Source organism: Eremothecium cymbalariae, chromosome 4, assembly GCF_000235365.1.
Source record: "Eremothecium cymbalariae DBVPG#7215 chromosome 4, complete sequence".
NCBI lineage: Eukaryota > Fungi > Ascomycota > Saccharomycetes > Saccharomycetales > Saccharomycetaceae > Eremothecium > Eremothecium cymbalariae.
This window is the reverse complement of record NC_016452.1, coordinates 1,241,766-1,257,465: the sequence shown is the minus strand read 5'-3', so window position 1 is coordinate 1,257,465 and position 15,700 is coordinate 1,241,766. Positions and strand designations below refer to the sequence as shown.

General features: G+C 41.0%; 9 protein-coding genes across 9 annotated transcripts; 4 read left to right on the top strand and 5 right to left on the bottom strand.

Moving 5' to 3' along the window:
• Positions 1 to 18: 18 nt before the first annotated feature.
• On the bottom strand, positions 19 to 906 carry SEC13 (GTPase-activating protein SEC13; the record flags this gene model as incomplete). Its single annotated transcript, XM_003646436.1, has 1 exon — positions 19 to 906. The coding sequence occupies one exon, from the start codon at positions 904 to 906 to the stop codon at positions 19 to 21; it is 888 nt and encodes a 295-aa protein (XP_003646484.1).
• Positions 907 to 1,608: 702 nt separating this feature from the next.
• On the bottom strand, positions 1,609 to 2,940 carry BCS1 (bifunctional AAA family ATPase chaperone/translocase BCS1; the record flags this gene model as incomplete). The annotated part of the gene is made up of 1 exon (XM_003646435.1): positions 1,609 to 2,940. The coding sequence occupies one exon, from the start codon at positions 2,938 to 2,940 to the stop codon at positions 1,609 to 1,611; it is 1,332 nt and encodes a 443-aa protein (XP_003646483.1).
• A 168-nt stretch (positions 2,941 to 3,108) lies between these two features.
• IAH1 (isoamyl acetate-hydrolyzing esterase) lies at positions 3,109 to 3,816 on the bottom strand (the record flags this gene model as incomplete). Its single annotated transcript, XM_003646434.1, has 1 exon — positions 3,109 to 3,816. One exon carries the CDS (start codon positions 3,814 to 3,816, stop codon positions 3,109 to 3,111), a length of 708 nt encoding a protein of 235 aa, XP_003646482.1.
• Positions 3,817 to 4,050: 234 nt separating this feature from the next.
• On the top strand, positions 4,051 to 5,532 carry ARH1 (NADPH-adrenodoxin reductase; the record flags this gene model as incomplete). The annotated part of the gene is made up of 1 exon (XM_003646433.1): positions 4,051 to 5,532. The coding sequence occupies one exon, from the start codon at positions 4,051 to 4,053 to the stop codon at positions 5,530 to 5,532; it is 1,482 nt and encodes a 493-aa protein (XP_003646481.1).
• A 234-nt stretch (positions 5,533 to 5,766) lies between these two features.
• Positions 5,767 to 6,212, top strand: ATP17 (F1F0 ATP synthase subunit f; the record flags this gene model as incomplete). The annotated part of the gene is made up of 2 exons (XM_003646432.1): positions 5,767 to 5,823; positions 5,964 to 6,212. 2 exons carry the CDS (start codon positions 5,767 to 5,769, stop codon positions 6,210 to 6,212), a joined length of 306 nt encoding a protein of 101 aa, XP_003646480.1.
• Positions 6,213 to 6,449: 237 nt separating this feature from the next.
• Positions 6,450 to 6,707, bottom strand: LSM6 (U4/U6-U5 snRNP complex subunit LSM6; the record flags this gene model as incomplete). The annotated part of the gene is made up of 1 exon (XM_003646431.1): positions 6,450 to 6,707. The coding sequence occupies one exon, from the start codon at positions 6,705 to 6,707 to the stop codon at positions 6,450 to 6,452; it is 258 nt and encodes an 85-aa protein (XP_003646479.1).
• A 2,773-nt stretch (positions 6,708 to 9,480) lies between these two features.
• RGA2 (GTPase-activating protein RGA2) lies at positions 9,481 to 12,870 on the top strand (the record flags this gene model as incomplete). The annotated part of the gene is made up of 1 exon (XM_003646430.1): positions 9,481 to 12,870. One exon carries the CDS (start codon positions 9,481 to 9,483, stop codon positions 12,868 to 12,870), a length of 3,390 nt encoding a protein of 1,129 aa, XP_003646478.1.
• Positions 12,871 to 13,261: 391 nt separating this feature from the next.
• SDH6 (Sdh6p) lies at positions 13,262 to 13,501 on the bottom strand (the record flags this gene model as incomplete). The annotated part of the gene is made up of 1 exon (XM_003646429.1): positions 13,262 to 13,501. The coding sequence occupies one exon, from the start codon at positions 13,499 to 13,501 to the stop codon at positions 13,262 to 13,264; it is 240 nt and encodes a 79-aa protein (XP_003646477.1).
• A 342-nt stretch (positions 13,502 to 13,843) lies between these two features.
• Ecym_4636 (uncharacterized protein) lies at positions 13,844 to 15,412 on the top strand (the record flags this gene model as incomplete). The annotated part of the gene is made up of 1 exon (XM_003646428.1): positions 13,844 to 15,412. The coding sequence occupies one exon, from the start codon at positions 13,844 to 13,846 to the stop codon at positions 15,410 to 15,412; it is 1,569 nt and encodes a 522-aa protein (XP_003646476.1).
• Positions 15,413 to 15,700: the final 288 nt, after the last annotated feature.

The following is a 15,700-nucleotide window of genomic DNA, read 5'->3' as shown; positions in this document are numbered from 1 at the left end:
TTTACTTGCAAACCAAAGTCATTGTTCTACTTCACCTGCAGATTCCCATTTCCCTTCCAAGTTCTCCTTCCACAAAGTTACATTGTTGTCCCCACCGGACAACGCCAAAATATTACCAGACAATGACCAACTGGCCCTCCACAATACATCTGGGAACTTCTCCTCTTTCAAAAGGGTCTTCTGCCATGGACCATGGCTATTTTCTTGAGTCCAGATTATGCATGTGCGATCCTGTGACACTGTGGCCAAATATGCCCGTGGCAGAACAGAAGGAGACCATGCAACGTCTCTAACCCAATCGCTATGGCCAGACAAGGTATCTTCTAGTAAATAAGTGTTCGACTCCGAATTGAATTTCCAAATCTTAACAAGATTATCAGCACCACCTGTTGCAATTCTGCGTAATTGCTGCGGATGCTGTCCATCTTCTTCAATGGTTGCCGGCGCCCAACATGCCGCATTAACACCAATAGCATGTGCATCAATAATAATTGGAGAAGTGGTACCATTTTCCTTAAATTCCACAACAGAAAACTTACCATCACTAGATGCACAAAGCAGCAATGGCCCATATTCATGTGGCGCCCATTTTATAGAATTTACCGAAGCTGAGTGCACCTCAGATGTTGCAATTTGAGACCAACGTCCATTCTCCTCTTTCCAAATGAGAACCTTACCATCATATGAACAAGAAGCCAAAATCACACCAAATTTAGGGTGCGCCCAGTCTACCTGCCACACAGGACCCTCATGGCCGTGCAAAGTTTCAACTAACTTGTGCGAGTCACCCTCAACTTCAAAAATTTGAATTGTTTTGTCTGATGAACACGTAGCCAATCTTTTCCCGTAGTAATCTAATACTGCATCATGTATTAAATCTGTATGAGTATTTGAAATAGTAACCATTCTATATCTATTCACTAAGTGGCTCAATGGTTTACGTCGTTTGTTCGATTGTTGATCAGATTTCAATAACTAAGATATGATAGCGGTTTCGCTTATTTCACAGGGTGGCGCGTAAGAAATATCCGGGTAATAAACATGCATCATGGACTACGATTTATAACAGAACGACACCTTCTTCGAACGCTACATAGCTCTGCAAGTACTGTAAAGTAGTTTGCTCATTGGTCATAGATATTGGTATTGGTTCTGGAGTGCTTTGTGTGGTGCCTCATACTTCTGTACTGTGGTTCCGTTTAATTCGTGGATGACCTAATAACTTTGATTCTGTGAACCATGTACCAAACGATATCGAAATATGCTGTGGAGCAAATCCAAAGGCTGGTGCCAGGGCTAGTGGTTCGTGGTGAAACTGAGCAACTGCTATTATGCTGTATATATCAAGAGCTGTTAATCAGAACTGTAGAAGAAGCAAAGAAGTTCGCTCAGAGAGATGGGACTACGAGAATCTCGCCAGAGCACTTGAGAGAGGCAATGGAGTCGCTGCTGGGAGACAGATTTGCAGAGTTGCGGGACGATGAATCAGGGCAATCGTGAATTTCCGATAATGTAAATAATGTTTATGTAATTTTCTATATACAGATAGTATGGACAGGAAGATGTTACACAAGTATAATTGTTCATTAAAAAAACGATTTTAGCCGTTCAGAAGACGTGATTAGCGTCTTTCAATGTGTCTAACATGTTGATAGCATCTTGAGGGCTGTTTTTGTTAAATACGAATAATCCTTGTAGTTGAGCAGTAGAGACAGGAATTCCCAAAGCAGAAGTCTTTTCTACGAATTTTTTGCATAGTTGAAGCTCATCTGGAAAGAACCTCAGGAACATCTGTTCCATTTGGTATTTTGTCGCGTTTGCAACATTTACTTTGTAGTCAATTCTTCCTGGACGCATTACAGCAGGATCTAGTCTTTCCAGATGATTTGTCGTCATGAAAGTGATGATTTCTTCGCTAGATGCGATGCCATCCAACGCATTTAACAGGCCACTGAATGTGACACCGTTAACATGTCCTTCATCACTTCTAGTTCTTTTAACAAATGCAGCATCAATGTCCTCTAATAGCATGAGGCTGCGTTCAGGTAGATTATTCATTAAATAGTTTAGACGATCATCGGTTAGGTTACCATCAGCTAGGTTCATGATGCAGATATTGTAATCCAATTCACCCGCCAAAGCCTGAATAAAGCTGGTCTTACCGCTGCCCGGGGGACCGTAAAGCAGATAGCCTCTTCTGTATGGGATGCCTCTTTCTTGATACCATCTGCCATTACGCAAAAAATCTCTTACATCTGCAATTATTGATTCCTTAACATCTTTATCAAGAATCACACTGGAAAGTAGCCTTTTCGCCTTTGGCTGACCAAATGGTCGCCATTCATTAGCCCAGGAAGTATAAATCACTGTTTTCCCTGTTTGAGCTGTCACTGCTAAGTTCTTGGCGTCTAATAGTAGCTCATTGAACAAAGACCTATCCCTGTAAAGAGTAGTCAGCTTTACCGTTTCAAATGGGGTCCCGTTTGAGAAATTTGCTATCTGCCCCGACCTCTCTCGTTTCACAAGCATATATGCACCTTTATACTTTATTAAATGAGTGCCTGGACCAGGTATGAAGTTAATATTTGTCGTTACAGAGCCATTATTGTGTTGCATATAGTTAGTTTCCACTGCGAGATGCCTCGATGACCTATGAGGATGCTGCGACATCCATTGCAAAAACCACAAATAGGATCTATCTTTTGAAGGAATTTCTAAATCTACCAGCATCTGATGATAGACTAATCTGCTCACCTTAATGATACCTTTCCGGAACATTGCCAGTGAGGTACCTAAGATCATTAGACCACCACCAGCTGCAAAGTAAGGATTACCATCCACTACCTGATGAAATAAACCTTTAGCCATGCCAGAGATGGAACCATCTGATTGATCCCTAGCCTTTGAAAAATCTATCTGAGGAACATTATTATCCGACATAATGACCTTTGGACGTTCTTTCCTTGGTGAGGTGAGTAGCTTCTGTAATAGATGATCTTACTAAGAAGGTGCACGGTACAAGCAGTTTTTTTATTTTCATTTGAAGTTTTGGAAGGTTTGCTTTAACAACCACATACTACAAAGGTTAATGATATTCCTATTTACCAACTATATGTTTGAACCATCAATTGAAACCTCCTCCCAGAGTGGGAATTTAAAAGGTAAATTTTCTGGTGCCAAGTCGGGGTACTTTTGTTTGATAACAGACATTAACTCATTGTAAAAAATTTCGTAACCTTGCCCACTGTAGTGAAGGCCATCACTTAACAAGTCTCGCCAATTATCACCCCCTTGCTTTAAAAAAGCATCAAATAAATTTACAAAGCCAGTAGAAAACTCCTTAGATAGTTCTTGCAAAGCATCGCTGTAAACTTTGTGATATTCACTAGATCTATCACCACAACGACCAATATTGTCAGTGACACGCCATTTATCAGAATCAAGTAGACCAGGCCCTACCAAAATAACTTTTATACCGTTTGCTTGTAACATTTTTATTATATCGCTAATATTATTCTTATATTCATCTATAGGGACCTCTTGGTGGTTGCCTCTAGCAGCATCGTTTGTTCCGAAGAACACATAGGCAATTACAATATCATCTTCAACATCTAAGATTTTGGGCAACAACTTCAACCCCCATCTAGAATTATAACCGCTGAACCCACGTTGCAGAACCTGCAATCGACGGACATAAGCGCTTGTTAAAGCACCACCAAAGCAGAATGAGGCTTTACTAGAGTCAGGTAAAGTCCTTGGTTGGAACGCGTACTCCGTTATGGAGTCACCAAACATCAAAAACTTCTTATAGTCCATTATTATCTAACTTTGATGACTCACCACCAAGAACGGAGCTCAGAAATTATTTTGATATGCTGTGTAACGTTGTATTCATTTACCTTAAACAAACCGTAAATCTAAAATCACTAGCAAATTTCCGTTTTCAAAATGTTGAAGTGAAAATTTCAACATGAACAAAGCTCAAGAATTTAGTTATATTCCAACTTATTATAATGAATAAGTTCTTAGGGAAACGGATAATATGCTGAAATGCTTATTGCAAAGAGACTTATACATGTGAAAAGTAACCGAAGTTCTGTATCTATTGTAGGATCGGGGCCTTCTGGGTTTTACACGGCATATCATCTATTAAACAAATCTCGGATACCACTAGACATCACGATATGGGAAAAACTACCAACTCCATTTGGGTTAAGCCGCTATGGTGTTGCACCAGACCATCCAGAAGTAAAAAATTGCGAAAAAACCTTTACAGCTATTGCAAACAAGTTTTCTGGCAATGTCGATCCCAAAATGCATTCGTTTCGCTTCATAGGCAACGTGACCGTTGGAAAAGATGTTCCGTTAAAATCATTACTAGATAATCAGGACGTCGTAGTCCTAAGCTATGGTTGCGGTGCCGATAAAAAGCTCCGGATTCCGGGGGAAGAGGGGACACGAGGTGTCTTCACCTCTAGGCAGTTTGTGAATTGGTACAACGGTCATCCGGAGTTTTCAGATAATGCCATATTAAATGAATTTGACTGGTCGAATGTAAGAAAAGTTGGAATCATAGGGAATGGTAACGTTTCTCTGGATATCGCTCGGCTGCTTGTAAGTGCGCAAGTGGGGGAAATTTGGAACAAAACCGATATCAATCCAAATGCGTTGCGTCTTCTTAGAACAGCCCCAATAGAGGATGTTAGGTTAATCGCAAGAAGAGATTTCCTGCATAGTAAATTCACAAACAAGGAATTACGAGAAATATGGGAACTTGAACGTTATGGAATACAGGGACTAATTGAAGAGAGATACTTTAATCCGTCACGGTGGGATCTGTCTACGGCTGACCGGGGTCTCAAAAGACGAATCCAGATGTGCGAAGAGTACATGAAGCCTTTTCATGAACGTAAGGGAAAGTCATACACGAAATATCCTCCTCCAGCAGAGGGATACTCTAAAAGAGTGGTGTTTGACTACCTGAAAAGCCCGATAAGGATAAACAAAGATCAACACGGCGTTATCAAGTCCATAACAGTTTGCAAAAACAGTCTCACACCCACAAAAAAAGTCTTCCACCACATCGAAGACACTATAGAGTATGATGTAGATCTACTGATTACCTCATTGGGCTATCGAGGGGAGATGTTGCCAGAGTTTACAGACTTGAACATCAAGTTCGATAACAATCGGATTGTCAATGATAGAGGCCAAGTTCTAGACACCACCAGCAACCCGATTTCTGGGCTATTTACAAGCGGATGGATAAATAAAGGAAGCACAGGAGTCATTATGAATACAATGAACAATTCGTTTGAAGTCGGGGACAATATAATTAATTATCTGACGGAGCTTCCCACGACGCTGCACAAGCTGCGCACACCAGATGACATAGTGTTGTGCGGCACCAAGGCCACGACGTGGAGCGACTGGCTAAAAATGGATTCTGTGGAGAAAGAGAGAGCAATCAATGGCCAGCCACGTCAGAAGCTATTAACAGTGGCAGAGATGCTAAGCCATGTTTGTAAATAAAATATATCACCAATTTTCTGTATACCGCTAGACCGTTATTTTGTAAGACGAGAGTAGCCAATCAGAATTCGGTATTTCACAATCATGATGAACGAAACACTGGAATTGCAAAAACTCTCGAGGGGACCTTTCCCAAGTCTTTGCATATACAGAGATGCAAGGTAATAAATAAGTTTTTAGTACACATAGGCAAGATCGGAACTGATCCAAAAAGGTCTAATACGTCAATACATGATGATTTCCAAGCGTGCTTTATCCACTCTGATCCCTCCAAAGATCGTTTCCGCTAAGGTATGTGGTTTTTATTCGGCAACCGTTGAAAAATTCTGAGATCTTAATTTGCATACTGGTTGCTAATGCAGAAAAAAGACAAAAAGAGGTTGCTTGGACTTCTATCTGAAGATGCAGTTACTAACTAGTATGATATACAGAACTTGACCTCTGCTGGAAGCGCCAAACGTATTTCCAATGTGGTGAGTTTCTACAAATCTCTTCCTCAAGGCCCCGCTCAGGTTGTCAAACCAACCAACCTAATTGGCAAGTACAAGGCCAAGTACTTTGATGATGAAAATGCTTCCGGCAAACCTCTGCTTCATCTAGCATTGTTTATTCTAGGTTTGGGCTACTCAATGGAATACTATTTCCACTTGAGACACCACAAGTCTGGCGAAGGCCATTAAAAAGTAAACCAATCCGAACATGCCAGCCCTTGTATCATCCACATTCATTAGAAAGACCTTATGAATCCACCCCACCGCCTTCTTTCCAGGGAAGAAGATGTACGAAAGAATAGAAAAATTCGCACATATATATATACATATATATGTATTCAGTTTTTATAATGAATACAATATTCAAAAACGTCGATGCCACATATCTCTGTCATGTCCTTCAACTACATAGGTTCGTTTCTACCTTCATATCTCACTTATATACAGCACCTGCGTCCCTCTCAAAAATACATCTGATTCATACTTGTGAATGACGCTGCTACTCTCCACCTCATAGTACTCCATCGCACCTGCGAGTGACACATTCATAAACCCATCGATAGACTCTAATGTCCCCTGGTAAAGCATGCCAGAATGAAGCTTGACGTTCACAGGCTTGCCGATAATATTAGAAAGAAAAGTTGCCGATGATGTCGCCGTTGTATCTTGCACAGTCGTACTCATTGTGTCTGCAACCAACAAACCACTTAATCTATCCCGTGTATACCGCTAGTTTGCCGCCAGTATACCTTCAAACAAAAAATAAACTGTCCTGGCGTCTGATTATCAACTGACTGCGTGTGGTAATACCAGTGAAGAACAGTAGTGCTCTGGTCCTTGTCCAACACCGTCAGCCAGCCAGCCAATTTTTGTTTCCAAAACCGCTAACCCGGGTAACCACAAACCGCAAAGTATCGATTACATAATGAGAGTACCACTACTACTACACAATGATCCAAGCAACTGCCCACGAGCAAGCCGAAGCATCCGTCAGATACCCAGTCGCTGGATCCTCGAGATTTCCGCCGTGCGCCTAAATCTCGTCCGACCCTCGATTGAACGAAGCCATCCAGACAAAAAGCCAGCTGCACACACCAAGCCTTCGAGCTACCCTTCGAGCTGCCTCTGCTGCCGCCCTCCCATCACATGCAGGAAATGATATAGCAGCTTCGATTGTCACACAGTTCGCCGGCTACTTCCTTTATGTGTGTTCTTTCACCGCTTTTCTTGCCGAAAGTGATGCAACTCAGCACCCGGGCACTCCCATTATCCCCCCACTCTTTCCTTCCTCGCCCTCTAGCTAGATCACGTCTTGCACCGCATAGCCATCCTAATCAAAACCCCGACGGAATATATCTATATATAGTCCTAAAGAGCTCGTTCCTACAGCGATTCCATAGCCAGCCGAAAACTGGATTTATTTGACCACCATTGTCTTTTCCCTTTTTCCACCATTTTGCCCTCTGGCCTCTGACTGTCGGAAAATAAGCATTCCCCTCCACCATCCACATGCCCCCACCCCCAGATCGGAATGAACCACTCTGGACCACCCTGCTGGCATCTCTCCCACCCTTCGTAGACAGTCAAAGAGAAAGGTACCTGCCCCAAAATGAGCTGCAATACTTCCCGCTTTCTTAACCGAACATTACGTAAGTTGAAAAATTATCACACCTAAAAACCAGAATCATCTGTCATGTAGAAAAACCTACTACACAAACAAATACCTGCTGTTCCCTGCCTCACACCTATATATACCTACACCTATATGTAGCTACACACATATATATATATGCCTACGTACTGCTGGCAGCCCATCCGACGTTTTTTCTTTTAGAATCATGTGTCAACTGTCGGCTTGTTACCCCTCCTTTTCCCACCTTCTATAAATCACCATTAACATTTTCGTCATAATAAATCTCTAACAGATCTGCCCTAAAAGAAGTCACTTAATTACAAGCCTAAAATCTTAGGCTGGAGCTCTACGTCTTGCGTTCCCCTCCAAACATTCAGAACAGCGCAGAACTGAAGCCATATAGCCCTTTTTATGAGAAAGAAGAGACTCAGAGAGATACAGAAAGAACGACAACAATCTATATATCACAACAAATCTGACTTTTCGAAGGGGAGAAAGAAACCGGGCTTTTTTCATAAATTCTCAAAACAGACACACATACCCCTGGGATATAGCTACTATTAATATAACAAGAAAAGAACCGAGTCTCACCTTTGATTATCATTGTTATTATTATTCTTCATTTTTCTTTTAATATAGGTGAAACCGTGCGTTGTGGGCAAAACAAAACAAAGGAAAGACACACAATCTTTTGTTTTTATTAGCACTCTCTCTGGGCCGATTTTCTGATTGGTAATAGTCGAAAGGACTGGTACATTATAGGTACACTATAAAGAAGAGAGGGAAACAACAGCTGCGGGACGACAGAAGTGCCAATATTGCCACTATTGTCATACAGTCTTATCAAAGTTTTGGAACTGCGACTGCCCCTCCGCTCTCCACTCAGAATAGTGCAGCTGGCCCAGCTAAAGAGCACGATAGCGAACAAGAGATTCTACGGTGTTATCTTAAGTCATATATATTATAGAACAAGTGTTTCCTTTCCCTCGTTAGAAATAGAAAGCCTTTTTTATTATTCAACAATATTGGAAAAAAACAAAAAACAAGAATCTCTCTGCGTATCTCGAGACAAGATCGATTATATTACAATAATACAACATATATATAGGTTCTCTATTATCCAGATTGGAGGAACACCGAATACAGATATAACGGGTCGTCACATACAGAAGAAGAGCAGGGACACAGGGTGAAAACAGAGGTGTTGATTGTTTTCTGTTGTTTTATTGACCTGGTGCTTTGTGAAGAAATAGAGAAGGGACAAGTGTAAACAAAACAGAACAGAAACGCCGTTCCAAAAGAGCCGGTTATTTACTGCAAAAGACGGAAATTTTGAAGATACAGAGCTGCGTAGGCAGAGTAGTTGGAAGGACTAAAGAGAGGTAGCAATAATAGCAACAGCGATTGCAGGGATTTGTGTTTTTACGCGGACGGTTTTATACGGTACTGTGTTTATTGTTATTCCTTTTTTCCGGTTCTATCTTTTTTGAAAAAAAAGGCGAGATCCAGAAAATCCATTTTTAAGGAATAGACGGATATCATAATCTTCTATCATTGGGAATAATAATCATAGCAGTGGGTGATTATAATAATCCATACGAAACGTGCATATTCTAAGTGAAGAGGAACGGAGATTTTGCTTTTATTTTTTTGTTGTAATTTTGTTGTTGCTTTTCTGGGTCAGATTTTGTTTCAGGTTTATTATTATTACCATCAGCATTGTCTTTTCATTCTCTCTTGGTTTGAGGGATATAGGTCTATTATAAATTTATTTTATTTTATTTTCATTATTTTTCCCCGAAGGACGATAATCGTGGATTTTTAATGTCAGTATCTCAGCGGGAAAGTGTTGTTTCAGCGACGACTACGGGGTCTATTACTCACAAGAGCTCAGTTCCTACTTGTACTAGGTGTAATCTTTCTATTACAAGTGGGCATGCTTATGAGCTTGGGAGTGATCGGTGGCATACGCATTGTTTTACATGTTATAAATGCGATAAAAAATTGACATGCGACTCAGATTTTTTGGTGCTTGGTACTGGTACGTTGATATGTTTTGCGTGCTCGGATTCTTGTAAAGGATGTAATAAGAAGATAGATGATCTTGCCATTATTCTTTCGTCTTCTAATGAGGCTTATTGTTCGGACTGCTTCAAGTGCTACAAATGTGGGAAGAAGATAGAGGATTTGCGATATGCCAAAACGAGGAAAGGTCTGTTTTGTATAGGTTGCCATGAGCAACTGATGGCCAAGCGAAAGTATGCTGAGGAGAAGCGAAGACGTTTGCGAAAGGAGCTGCCTACTGTTCCAAGTCAGACATCATTGTCCGGACATTTGTACGGTTTGGAGCAGGAAAGCCCGACCAAGATTCCGCCTGCTAAATCTGCCCACAGGCAGATTTCTCCACTGCGGAATGTTGAACATGCGCGTGCTCGGAGTCGTAGAGGTTCTTCTGCTTCTGAGAATGTTGCTGTGGTAGGCGATAGTCATAAAACAAGTGACAAAAATATCCGATTAACCTCTTCGAGCGGTCTTTCCAAGCCGAGTCCCTTAGAAAGAAGTAAATCTTCGCAATGTTTGGCTACTCCGTCGGTTGTAGAAGTTAATTCCAATCTGGCCTTGCTTGGGAAGCCTGTTGTGGATACTAAAGAAAAACCAGTTAAATCGACTTCGTGGTCTGTGGTTGCACAATTTTTGGAAGATGATGACGAGGAACAACAAGTACAACACCACAACCAAGATGATGACGATGATGATGACGACGATGATGATGAGAACGACGACGATGACACGAGTGATTACTCAAAATCCAGACCGCCAACTACAATAAGTGCTATCTCTAGCTCAGAAAAACTCTCAACTATTTCAACAGTTCGTATGACGGACAATACAAAAATCCATACTCCAAAGAATGAAATTCCAATGACCGAACACCCGTTGCCACTTAGTCCGTCGTCTGCAGGAAGTAACTTTATGAATAAAATACAGCTGTCCACCCAGCAGCAGCCTTCATCACCCCAAGCAAATTCAGGTGTGGAAACTCCAAAGAGGCAACATTCTAGAAATCTTTCAGTGGATGATGTGTTACAGAGGACTTTAACTAAGGACGATTATGAAAGTGCAAATACATCTACTAACGGTCTCGAACTACCGGTAGATAAATCTAAAAAATTTCTACTGAATAGAACACCACTGAGAAATATGGAAGATCCTCAGATGAGCAGATCTCCTGTTTCTCACAGAAGGGGTATAATAATGTCCGAAAGTGGGGACTTTATCAATGAACTTTTGTCTAGTCCTACCTCTTTAGAATTGATGTCAAGAAATTCTGGATCGAATAACCAGACTGATATTACAGAACTTCAATCTTCTCCTATGCCTGGTATGAAAGATGTTGGAAATCTATCGGAATCGCTTCCCAATTATAAAAACTTTAAAGTATCAGTCGCACCTGGACTTTCCACTAAGATGGATCTTGATTGTTCACCTTCACCGCTTAGTTCCAATAACTTTATGGTCCATTCTTCATCTTCATCCAACTCTTTAGACCCAAAACATGGAAGATGCTTAAGCGGCAATAACGGGAATACTAACGGTGGATCCGTTAGTAGTAAAGTCGGATCTAAGTTGGCGAGGTCAGCATCTGTCAGATCTAAAGTTGCAAGTTTAATCCATGGAAAGAAAAACACTACGCCTACAAGAACTCCACAACATGAAACGGGAGTGTTTGAAACGCATACGGGTTGGGGGGTTTCATCAATTCCACAGCAGCAGCAACAGCAACAACAGACACTTAAGCCACAGAATAATCGGAAGTTACCTCCGCATGGTCGAGGCCGAAGTGATTCCACAATATATAGTCAACTGTCTCCGAATGTATCAGCAATACCATCGTTTGATCACCAAAGATCTTATAGCGGGAATGTAGTTGCAGCTAATGTTGCCATTAATACGACCCCACCTTTAAGTTCTCATGGTTCACCGTATTCTGAAAATCTTTTAGCAGAAAGGAAAATTGGGGATCAGACTCGTTTTTCTAATAGAGAACTATTTCCCAGTGATAATAGATCTCTTACAAATGAGGAATTTCTGAAACGAGATTTAATTAGTGAAGAGCTCCAGTTGCGTCAAATTCGGCTGGAAGTTAATGATTTGCAGCATACCAAAGCGCAATTGATGATAGATGTTGATCAATTAAGGAAACTCAAAGATCATCTGCAAGGAAAGATTGATCAACTAAACTCTGAAAGAAAGGGCTTTCATGCGACGACAGCATCTTCAGAATCATTAGAAGAGGTTCAAGAAGCTATTGTCAAACAGGTTGTTACCGCAACTACTTCTTCAAATGTTAAACCAAGGTTTTGGAAGCTTTTTGGGGGTAAGCCATCGTCTACTACTACTTCTAACAGTAATAGTGCGACCTCCAGTTCAGGTCAAAATGTATCAACCGGCTCTCCATTGACTGTTGGTATCTCTCATCCGGTTTTGCAAAATCCAAATGAATTTGATGAATGGAATTTAAAGTCCGTAAATAGTGGTTCTGAGTTGTATGGTTCAACATTAGTGTCCCGTGTCGCCTATGAAGCTACAGATATTCCCATGATTATCAAAACTTGTATGCGTCATATAGAGTCCAAGGTGGTGTACTTAACGAGCGAAGGTATATACCGTAAATCTGGCTCCCAATTGTTAATCGAACAAATCGAAAATGAATTTTCTCAGTGGAAACCAAATACACCTTTGCCGGACCGCTTGAACGAATCATTGAACCAAGATATTCACGCTGTTAGTGGCGTACTAAAACGCTATCTAAGAAAATTACCGAATCCCCTGTTTACCTTTGAGATCTATGAAGCATTGATGAGCTTTGTTAGAGACCAGAAACTATGTACGACACTGTCATTAAAGAATCCGAGGGCTAGTCCTATCTATCCATCTCTTATCGACAAACTTGTCGTCATTTTGAAGACCCTACCACCAGAACACTTGAGAGTATTGAAAGTCATTTGCCAGCATATAAACCGCGTGGTCCAGTACCAAGATGTTAACCTAATGAACATAAATAACTTAGCATTGGTATTTGCACCTGGAATGATTAGGGATTATACTGGCGAAAAGGACATTAGTGATATGAAGGAGCGCAATTATTTGGTTGGTTTTATTTTCACAACCTACGAAGACATTTTCCGAGAAGATGCAAACCAACAAACTTGAATGGTTCATATAAACAAAAAATACTTATATTGTTAATAAACCGTAAACTGTACTTATGAATCGATGTATTTTCAGCAAATCGTTTTAAGTAGACTTTTTGGTCCGTTTCGCGGACATTCTCGCAATGCTTTTGTAAATCCTGCCCCATATCATCGTATCTGGCCAACTAACGCGAACACTCCTATTCCGTATGCAAATACGTATGGCATGCATGAATACTAGCCCCATTCAAAACCAAAGCCTAACCATCCATTAAGATTCCACATCAAAAAATCGGCAGAGATCGATTCCCAATTACAACTAACCGTCTAGACTGCCGAGTCAAACCTCAGAATTCCTGAAATTTTCATATCTACTATATACACACTTCAGTATCCAACTCGTTACACATTCAATGAATATCCTTCAACTCGGGAGAGGAATACGTATCTACTTTCTTATGCCCAATCCTTATCAGATACTCAATCGTATTGAAGTCCTTCTTAGGCACATCTCTATACTTTGCAAACTCCTTTCTAATAAAACTAACAAAATGTGGCCGACTATCTGAAGACTTGTTGTACGCTACCCTAATGCTGCGCCGGTATAGGTGTAGCACCTCTCTCTGCAAACCACTTAATCTCCTTACCATCCTAGGAAATCTCAACGGCTGTTTGATACGGCTCTCCTACCGATTAACCGTCCATCTTTGTCTACCCATGGATATGATACTTTGCAGGAAAAACCTTTCCCAACAAGTTTCACGAGAAAACTCTAAAATTTCACTTGAATTTTTCGTTCTTGGCATATGTAATCAGAAGACCATGTGCTTCCAAAGTTTTTTCTTGGTAAGTGATTTTAAAGATATCCTTCGAGCAAATATTTGAGTGGCTTAGACTGCACTATATTAGTCTCGATAGACTGTAGTTTACAGTGGGTAGTGGCAATCTATCCCGCAGCAAAAGCAATTTGTGTACGAGAAATCAAGGTTGTGATGTCAGATGGCGGAGAAAGTCTAAATAGTATGAATTTTTGGGGGGTTTTGAATTTGGGGATTTGTGTTATTTTGTGTTTATGGTATGCGGTAGTGTTGGTGATGGTGTTCTGTGGTTGGTATGAGATCTTGGTAAATTTTGATGTCTCTAATCCTTGTAACAGTGGGGGGCATGATGAATGCACGAGCTTAGGTGAGTTGGAGTGCGTAAGTATTTTACGGCCCTGTAAAGGCATTGATGCAGCTATGCAAGAATGTCTGGAAAGTTGTATATTGCAGGATTACTCGGGCAAGATAGAGGTTATTTTTTGCGTCGAGAGTATTGATGATCCATGTGTCCCTATAATCAAGGATTTACTGATGAAGTATCCCGATCATAATATTAAGCTTTTGGTAGGGTCGGATAGTTTTGGGCCCAATCCCAAAGTGAACAACCTGGCTAAAGGGTATCGAAGCGCGAGTCACGATATTATCTGGGTTCTAGATTCAAATGTGTGGTGTTCACCAAGCACCTTAAGGCACAGCGTCATCAGTTTAACTAGATCTTTGGACAATGGTCGTAGGACGAGAAAAAAAGTAATATTGACCCATCACATTCCCCTTGGAGTCAGTTTAAACCCTGCCAGCACAAGTGGCAGGTTGGAGGAGGCATTTCTATTCAGTAGCCATGCCAAGTTCTACGTCGCCTTCAACAAATTGAGCATTGCGCCTTGCGTTAATGGCAAAAGTAACTTGTATCTTCGCAGCTCGTTGAACAAAGCGGTTGACCTGATTGCTGAAGGTAATAGAGCGTCACATCCGTTTCATGGGAGAGAGGTTATCCATTGCGCCAGACAAAATTCTCTAAAGTCTGGAAATTTTATAACACATACGCATGAAGAGTATATGGAACTGAAGTGGTCTGATGGTGGCTTCGTTGAGCAGACGATCAGCGGCGAGATGCAGCAACAGCACAGTCACGGAATTGAATTTTTTAGCAGATACATCGGTGAAGATAACATGATCGGCACTGCGTTATGGAATATGCTTGGCGGGCGAACCGGTATGACTGGCCATTGCGTCATCCAGCCTCTCGTATTCGATGCCCAAGAAAATGGTCTTCAAAGTTACGTTGATCGCCGTGTAAGATGGCTTCGTGTACGTAGATACATGGTGGTTGCCGCTACCTTTTTGGAACCTACAACCGAAAGCATAGTAATCGGAATTATGGGCTCCTATGGCATTCCTAGACTCCTGTTTAGGAGTTTTAACCCAAGTGTATTCGGCTTTTTCTGGTTCGTGGCACATATGATTATATGGTGCTATATGGATAGAGTCCAGTATAACACCTTGGCACTTACCTTGATGGAATTAAAGTTGCCTCTTAGTTCGAAGAACCACGCCACAGATATCCCAACCTTCTTGCCCAAAAATTCCCATCACAGAGAATTTTACGATTGGCTGTATTATTGGTTTGCCCGCGAGCTTCTAGCCTTTCCTATCTGGATCAAAGCAATATCTGGATCAGTAATCAATTGGCGAAATAGTCCTTTCAGGATTAAATCTGACCTCACTGCAGAGAGTCTCTGATTCGAAATACTTGTGACACCCAGTATTTTACCCGCAATCGAAATTTATGAACCAGGGTCAGATAAGGACCTGTGATCTATTCTTGGATGTTGCGGGACTTGTTACCGAAATGGATAATAGTTTTACTGCTCTCCATAACTGTTTAATAATAATAATAATAATAATAATAATAATAATAATAATAATAATAATAATAATAATGATGATGATAATTCTATTGCCACTTTTTCACAGTCAAAATGCTGGTTTGCTGATTCTGTATACCGGGGTCCCCTAGTATCCAGTGTA